Below are 9,545 nucleotides of genomic sequence, written 5' to 3'. Positions count from 1 at the left end.
TTTTTTTTTTGGTTGCCAACACTTTACTGCACAAATGGCGGCAAATTCAAATCTTGCGTTAATTTTGGGACACCCTTTATATACACACACAAACTTTAAAATAATATAATAAAAAATAATTATTTCAAGGATTTTGGAAGTGAGAGATTTCGAATACCAGAGGCATTATTTGATCCTAGCATAGTACAAATGCGTGGAGGTATGGTCGGTAATACTATGTTGGGAGTAGGGCATATCGTCACAACCAGTGTTGGCATGTGCGACGTTGATGTACGACCAGCGCTATACGGAAGTGTTGTAGTAACTGGTGGCAACTCGTTTATTCAGGTAGAATTTTAATAGATAGAAAACTATCAAATGTTTTCCTTGCATATATTAACAAATTACTATGCATTTGTAGGGTTTCCCAGAACGTTTGAATAGAGATTTATCTATGAGAATACCCTCTAGTATGCGTCTTAAATTGATCAGTGCAAATGGATGTGCAGAAAGAAGATTTGGAGCATGGATCGGTGGTTCGATATTAGCGTCGATTGGTACTTTCCAACAAATGTGGATCTCCAGTCAGGAATATGAAGAAAGTGGAAAAAGTCAAGTAGAAAGAAAATGTCCTTAAAACATGATAGCTCTTCGTATGTTTTCATATTAGTGTCAGTGTTTGTATAAACATCGTCCGGAGAGTGAGTACAACTTTTGAAAGAGGGAACTCTACATTCTATATTAGTTTGTATCATTTAAACAAATTATGATGCATAAAGCACGTTAGACTAAAGCACTTTTAAATAACATCTTTTTATAACGTATCATGATGACAAATATATTCGTGACGATATGGAATTAAATATGCTAGTATATATGGATAAACGTATTCTAACTGTAAATTACACATTGTTCCAAATTATATTATAAACAGATGAAAATCGATCTTTATTTATTATTGATATGTACTGTGTGCAAAATGACGAAATTTTGTAAATCATAATAAGATTTTTTTATAAAAAAACTCACATGCCATAGCAAATTGTCATGGAAATAAATTTGTTGTTTTTTTCGATTTCACACGTCCTTGCATTTACACAATGTCCTCGGTCTTGTTTCACTACCAATAATGTTATATGCATCATATTGGAATTGTAAGTGTTCCAACCCCACTTGTAGCAAATGTCGCTACGAGAGCGAGATGGAGTATACGTTCACCCGGAAGCTATAATTATCCTTTGTGACATATACATGTATTGTATGGAAATAATAAATAAGTATAAGGTACAAAAGTACAAAGGAAACCATCTGTCTCTTAAAATGCCTTATTAGTGGTTAACCAAGGAAGTAGCACATCCTTTGCTAAGAAACAAATTGAAGGGAAGGTCTTTAACACTTTGTCTTTGTGTCTTCAATAATGAAAGACAGTGGATCTTACAAATTAGCTAGTTCTACTTAGCTTCATTAAGTATGAAATATTAATAAACAGAGGACAGTTATAAAGCCTATATTTCATATTTGTCTCTAGATAGATATTTCCAGTAGAGTTTATTAATTGGAATACGTTAGTGATCAGTAACGTCTACTAATTGCTTGTAAAATTATTAAGAAAACTTATTTAAAAATACATAGAATGCCAACTATTCTAGACTAATAATATATTTTGAAATATCGAAAAATTTATAACATTTGTTCGTAAATTTGTCTTTTATGATCTCTATATCAATTTATCAGTATAGATCTGACACGTATAAAGTTCGTGTTTGTCTCTTCCAAACATCATTTTTTATTGTATATCCTTTTAATGAAACTAACATGGATATCAATAATTATGTATTTATTAACAGAAAGGTTTTAAAATTTGTTGGCCTTTATCCAACGAATATCGTGAGATATATCATATGTTGTACGTGTATGATTACCATTGTTATACCGCAAGGACTGCAAATTTATCAAAATTGGCAAGATCTGTCTACTGTATTGGAAACGAGGTATATGATTACAAATTCGTAGCATTGACACAAAGCGGGCGCTTATATTACAACTTTGTATGTTTTAAGGAAAATTCAAATAATTCTATTTCTTTTATTTTTATAGTTCAGTATTGCTCACTATTTTACTTGCTATATTAAAATCGTTAGTTTGGATAAGCAATAGAAGAAAAATGGATCCTTTTATCAAATACATGTTAACCGATTATTGGAATATATTGACAACATATATTTCGGAGAAACGCACAGATGTATATGCAATGTAAATAAATGTTTTTTTTTTTAGTTATAAATGCATAAGTGCATCTACGGATTCACATATACTTCATTGTGTTACTCATTTACAGATATGTGAAGAAAGGATATTTATATACTAAAGGATATTTATTTTTGATTTGTAATTCTTTAATGTTCTTCTTTAGTCTACCTATAATTGAAATAGTTATTGTTGTGATTAAAGGCACTAACAACAATACTATAAAGCATTTTCCGTTTTTAGCTTTGTATCCAGAATATTATTATAATTTTCCGATGTATGAGGTAAGATCCTTATTTTCAGGGGCTCGTCAAAATTGTTATTATGATTATATTCTTAAAGCTTCCACGGGTGCTTTCTATATAAAAGTTATGCGTTTCGCGGGTTTCCTCCGTGTTCAGATCCATTCTTGAAATGCCATTTCAAGAATGGATCTGGACACGGAGGAAACCTGCGAAACGCATAACTGTTATTGTGATTGTAATATTCGTACATATTCTCATTTACGTAGATTACTTATTTCTCGCAAATGATAGCGACAAGCTTATGTGGCCTTATTATCCTGGGAACTGATACTTTAATTGCAACAGCGTTGTTTCACACATGTGGCCATTTCAAAGTACTTAAAAAAAAAATTAAGGATATTAACACTTTGCAAATTGATTTCGTTAGTATTTATTTGAGAAGATTCATATTTTAGCGTATTATTATTAAATTAATATGTTTTGGATGCTATTTTATTCTTGCAAACATATTAAATTTTTTTATTTAGGTACAACATACAAATCTCGAAGAAAGTACTATGCAAAATATTAAATTGCATATAATAGACATTATTAAACATCATTACACGATTCTTTGGTATTAATTTTAAATATATATTTGTAATATACACACACACACGTATGTATATATATATATATATACACACGCGCGCACACACACATACACACATATACACATGAAAAATGTCGAAATTTTGTATCTAGGTTTTGCGATTATATGGAAACAATTTTTAGCCCAATGTTATTTCTGCAAACATTAGCTAGCAGCCTCATAATATGTCTAGTAGGTTTTCAAATTGCGACTGCAAACATAACTGCAAGTACAATCTCCAAGTCGATTAAATACATCTCATATTTAATCATGGCACTTTTTCAATTGCTGCTCTTTTGTATACCTGGTGATGCTTTGATATATGAGGTAAAATAAAATTAGCATCTCATTAAAAAAGATGTATAGCGACTTAGGCTTCGTTCCGTTTCACGCATGATGCGCATGATCTATCCTTTTATCATTTTTTAATATTCGATGTACAATAAAAATAAAATGATATGTCATGCGCACCATGCATGAAACAGAACGCACCTTTATATGCATATGTAAGTATGCATATAGATAAATATATGCATACTTACATATATACTTATACATTTGTGTGTGTGTGTGTGTGTGTGTGTGTGTGTGTGTGTGTGTGTGTGTGTGTGTATAGGGTGTCCCATAACTCTTAATTAATATTTCTAGGTGTAAAAGAGGATGAAATTTATTTCAATCTATATAAGTTATAAAACTAGAGTTTGGAGGGGGTATGTAACTATCCAGCAAACGAGAATGGATTGAAATGAATTCAGATTTTCAGAAATATTGATTCACGAATGTTGAAATGAATGCTTTTTAATCCTAAATGCATTTTTATTCATTTATAGGAATTGTATGGAGCATATCTCTATATGTGCCTTTTAATCTAAAAATAATATTAGCTTTTTCTGTGTACAAACACACAATTGTGAATACTGTTCAATTCAAAAATTTTGAATAGGAAATGCAGTTTTTCAATCCAATTGCATCCAATTGAATCTAATTGAATCCAATTGAATCCAATTAAATCCAAAAAAATGTATTCGCTATTTAAAATACGCATTCGGATAGAAAAAATTTCAATCCATTTTAATCCATTCTCATTTGCTGGGCAGCTCCGATGATCTTGACCTTGTATATGTTATCAAGTCATGACTAGAGATGTAAAAAAACGGTATTTTTTACTTCGGAGAAAAGTACCAAGTAAAAAACGGTATTTTTTAACAAATTACATAAAATTCATTAAAAACCTTAGAATTCATGTTAAATATATAGAAGAAGAAATAAAATTCATTTTTCTTGTTATTTCGATACTTTTTAATACTTTTGTCTTTATAATTTTATATCGAAGCGGAAATATGTATTATTGGCTGTTGCAATTCTTGATAAGATGATAATAGATTAATAGATTTATTTGCATTGCTTGCATTCTTTGCATTCAGCATCTGTGCTTTCTCTAATTTCAACATCCGAATTTATTTTTCTAATAATATCACTTTAAGTGCAAAAATTTTGGGAGATTTCAAGCAATGCGAACAGATCTAAATGACCTAAAAAAAATATCCGAGTAAAAAACTGTCAATGTGAAAGGAAAAAAACTATTAATTTTTGAATTTTTTACTTTAAAATTCTAGTGTTTTTCGTTTACATCTTTAGTCATGATCCTGAGTGACCAAATTTTAACCGTCGCCTATTATACATTAAAAAGTTATTAACAACAAAAAAGTTCATCATTAAAATCTAACTTTTGACAAAACTGCGCTCCGCGCGCGATGAAACAAATTCCCTGCTCTTTAACGCAAAATACTTATATAATTTCTTATACAATTTTAGCAGGGAAGAAGTCACTACGCGTGGAAAGTTGTAAAATATACTTTAAAGCAGAAAATTTCTGTTTTATATGTGTAGTAGAAAAGAGACATCATTGTTCGAACTTCTTTTGTTAATAATTTTTTAATGAAAAACGAGTGACAATTAAAACCTGATGGAGGTTACTTAGAGTGACCTTAACAACATATGTCAAAGTCAAGATCATCGGAGCCTCTCCTATTCGGAATAGTAGTCAAATATTCTAAAAAAAATAGTACTGACGTGACTAAATAGAAGCAATTTTATTGTAAAACGTTTGTGTCAAACTTTTTTTTATATTTTGAACAGTTTTTAAGATATAGCGGAGAAAGCTAACACGTGAAAGCTGATTTCACCCTTCAAACCGTTAATTGGCAACGACTTTTAGAACTTTAAAAAAAATGATTATTTTTAAAAATATTACTGACGATAAAGGTAATTTTATTATAAAACTAATTGTAAGTAGATTTCTATCACAAAAAAAAAAGATAAAAAGATATAATTTCCACACTATCTACCGCGAAGTATGTAGATATCATAGTGCTTAGCACTTTTTTTTTACAATGGTTTCCTCAGTAGATCTATTCCACTCTCATTTTTTAATGCATGAATTATTCCAAATCCTCTCTCTCTTGAATAGTTTGAGACATATCATTTAAAAAATGTTTAAAAGGATATATATCATTATTACATAAAAATTCACTCCTTTATAACTTTTTTCTAATAAAATATCTTTTTACGTTATAAATTTTTTTATTTTAAATTTGCATAAATTTTGACATTTCCATGATATCAAGATCACTGTGTTAAATTCATAATGTCAAATTATACTCAATTTGAGTTATTTTTAATTATATTTCTATAGATCGCCTATTTATCGCCTAATTATATTTCTATAGATCGTCTATATTTCTATAGACTGCTCCTACTCGTATGTCGTTAATTAAAATAGTGGAGTTAAATAATTTACCTCAAGAAATTAAATTTTACTCAAATCCAGTTTATTATTTACGTACATATGTTATAATATAAACGTTATCTATGTTGAAATTAATTCCAGAAATGGATTGATTTACATTTTGACACATGGAAGTAAAAAATAACAAAATATTACTTAACTCAAGGGACAGAGTTGCCATTGCTCCTTTGATATCTGAACAGTGGTGGGTTATCGTGTTATATATTTCCTGTAATGTATAAGCACATCTTTTATTATGAACAGCAATGTGAATGTATTTATTATAAATTTTTAAAATTAATTGTAAATCTCTTTGTTAATACTAACATGATTATTGATGACAAAATGTTCGCAATTATGATATTCATAAAAAAAGTGCTGCATATAAAAATATTTCTTGCATTAAGAACATTGTATTATAGCAGGTGCATCACATATGGAACAGCACGGTATTTCTTGAATATCTTCTTTCCAGAGAAACAAAAATCTATTGAAGTTTCGAAATGTGCCGGTTCTTCAATGTATCCATTCTTGAACCAGACATATTTAAAAAGATTATAAAATCGTGGAGAACATGGCTGTATACGCATCAAGGATTGTAATTTGATATTATTTGTCAAATATAAATTAATATCATGATTTAATAACATAACGCGATCGCTGAATGTTCTTACAAAATTTTTCCATAGTCTGAACTCACAAATACTAAAGGTTGAATCATTCCTGTAATTTTCTTTGGTATAGTTAAAATCCGTATATTTTTATCTTTTTTGCATAAATTCTTGCAGACTTGCAGGACAATGCCCGCTCCAAGAGCTAATAACAGTACATTGAAACTTTCTTAGCGGATACAAATACATTTGTAAACCAAGACTAAAAGTATTGTTTAGTTAATTTGTTCGATGCTGCAATGTAAACATTTGCAGGTCTAAATAAACTTTTCTATGCGTAGTCCAAAACTTCTACTTGCTTCTTTCAGTAAAAGTATCAAGTAGAAAAGCGATCTCAATTGTCCGCTTGCAGAAATTATGGGCATAATCGTATAACTATGCGTAGTTACCGATTGTGATTGAACTATGTTTTCAATTGTTTACCAGGTGTACAAGTATGAAATGCGGATTTGAGAAAACAGATGGCGCATCAATACAGTGGTATAAAGATTTACTGTTATGCCATTTTGAAATGCCATCAACAAGTATCAGATGCGCACGAGTGATAAACTGAAAAAGTGTTTGCATAACGTTGTGTTGCTGTGTTCGATATGTCGAAATTTATACCAAACAAAGAGCATTCGCGGACAACATTAATTTTTTGTTTTCATTTGAAGAAAACTGCTGCTGAATCATACCGATTACTTCGAGAAGCTTATGGAGAACATGCTCCATCGCAAGATACGTGTGAACGATGGTTTCGGCGTTTTAAAAGTGGTGACTTCGATGTTGCAGACAAGGAACACGGAAAACCGCCAAAAAGGTACGAAGATGTGGAATTGCAAGCATTGTTGGACGAAGATGATTCACAAACACAAAAACAACTCGCAGAGCAATTGAGCGTTAGTCAACAAGCTGTTTCTAATCGCCTACGAGAGATGGGAAAGATTCAGAAGACCGGAAGATGGGTACCGCATGAGTTGGACGGCAGGCAGATGGAGAGGCGCAAAAACACATGTGAAATTTTGCTTGCACGATACAAAAGGAAGTCGTTTTTGCATCGTATCGTTAGTGGGGATGAAAAGTGGATTTATTTTGAGAATCGCAAGCGCAAAAAATCATGGGTAGACCCAGGCGCACCATCCACATCGACCGCAAGACCGAATCGCTTTGGCAGAAAGACGATGCTCTGTGTTTGGTGGGACCAGAAGGGTGTGGTCTATTATGAGCTGTTAAAACCTGGTGAAACGGTTAATGCTGGACGCTACCAACAACAATTGATCGATTTGAACCGTTCGCTGCTTGAAAAAAGACCAGAATACCAAAAGAGACAACACAAAGTCATTTTTCTTCATGACAATGCTCCATCACATACGGCAAAACCGGTTCGCGACATGTTGGAAGCACTCAGCTGGGAAGTTCTACCCCATGCGGCTTACTCACCAGACTTGGCTCCTTCCGATTACCACTTGTTTGCATCGATGGATCACGCACTTGCTGAGCAGCGCTTTGGTTCGTACGAAGATGTGAAAAAATGGCTCGATGAATGGTTCGCGGCAAAGGGGGAAGATTTTTACTGGCGTGGTATCCACAAATTGCCCGAAAGATGGGAAAAATGTGTAACTAGCAATGGAGCATACTTTGAATAAAGCTCTTTTTATCATTCTTCTGAATTTAATGTGTTTTTTTTTTTTGAAAAAAAATCCGTATTTCATACCTGTACATCTGGTAATACTAAATGTAATTCCAAATTAAATAATAATTAAAATTGAAAAAGGCTCCAAAGATTAAATCAATAAAGGAGTGTAAATCCAATGAGAGCCGACATAGTGGTACGTGTGTAACAAAAAATAATATATATGTCGATCACCAATTACAGACATTTTCTTTGGGTTTCTACGTGAGATATGTTGATGACATTGCATTGTCAATACAGGAGAAAAATATTGATAATAAGTATGTTTAATAGTTACTATCGATTAAATTTTAATATGGAACGAGGCAGCAATTGTTTGAATTTTTTTGATGTAACCTTAATAAAGAAAGATGAGTATTTGATATACGATTGGTATCACAAACCCTCGTTCTCGGAACGGTATCTGAACTATTTTTCGTGTCATTCGAGATGCCATAAAATGGGGACAATGGGTTTGATAGACAGAATTTTATTATTATCGCATCCAAGTTTTCATGAGAAAAACTTTATTCATTATTAACATCTTACTTACTAATGGTTATCCTTTAAGACTGATTTTTGAAAGTATTAGAAAAAGGTTATATACTAAACTCGAACAACTTAACAAGAACACACACCGAAAGAATATTGCCAACAATTTAATTCTATATTTTACTGTACTCTATGTGCCTTCAATAGCAGAGAAATTCAAGAGATTTTTCAAAAATAACAGCGGTGCATTTAGCTTACATAGGAATTAATAAACTAAATACATTTATAAGAGCACAAAGGAACAAACCGTCACTATTACATTCTAATGTGGTCTACAAAATTAATTGTCAAAATTGTGATATATCCTATGTGCGCCAGACGAAACGGTTATTGAAGACACATATTAAGGAACATCGGAATCACATAAATGGGAACACCATACAACACTGTAATCACAGAGCATCGAGCATAATCACAATTTTGATTGGAATCATCAAAATTTTAAACGAAGAACAAGGGTTTAATAAAAGACTAATTTTGAAAGCGATCCATTTAAAAAAACAAAAAATGGACTTATATCTGCAAAATGACACGGAATTGTTGGATCCGTTATATAATGATTTAATTTAGAGGAAATGGATGTGTTCTTGTTTTATAAACTATTAATTTGTATAGTCAATTTTTATGTTGATATTTATTCGGTTTCCATGTTTTATAAGTTATAAATTTGTATCGTCGAGTGCGTTTTGCGTTGATATTTATTTCTGTTTTTATACTTATAAACAATTGTGAATGAGAAACGTTCTCTCACACGCTCTCAAAACATAGTTATAATCAC

The 9,545-nt window shown here is 31.3% G+C and overlaps 1 protein-coding gene and 1 long non-coding RNA gene across 2 annotated transcripts in view; both read left to right on the top strand.

Moving 5' to 3' along the window:
- Positions 1–911, top strand: part of LOC108751661 (actin-like protein 6B) — a 2,884-nt gene extending 1,973 nt beyond the window's left edge. The window contains exons 5-6 of the mRNA XM_018491956.1: positions 130–327; positions 401–911. Of these exons, the coding sequence (XP_018347458.1) occupies positions 130–327; positions 401–616 (414 nt within the window). The 3' untranslated portion in view covers positions 617–911. The remainder of the gene's footprint in view (positions 1–129; positions 328–400) is intronic.
- A 5,088-nt stretch (positions 912–5,999) lies between these two features.
- LOC108751761 lies at positions 6,000–6,758 on the top strand. The gene is made up of 3 exons (XR_001939511.1): positions 6,000–6,095; positions 6,313–6,488; positions 6,679–6,758. It is a non-coding gene; the product is annotated as an uncharacterized LOC108751761 (long non-coding RNA).
- The last annotated feature ends 2,787 nt before the right edge of the window (positions 6,759–9,545 follow it).

Source organism: Trachymyrmex septentrionalis, unplaced genomic scaffold, assembly GCF_001594115.1.
Source record: "Trachymyrmex septentrionalis isolate Tsep2-gDNA-1 unplaced genomic scaffold, Tsep1.0 scaffold51, whole genome shotgun sequence".
NCBI classification, from domain to species: domain Eukaryota; kingdom Metazoa; phylum Arthropoda; class Insecta; order Hymenoptera; family Formicidae; genus Trachymyrmex; species Trachymyrmex septentrionalis.
This window is presented reverse-complemented; position numbering and strand designations above follow the sequence as displayed.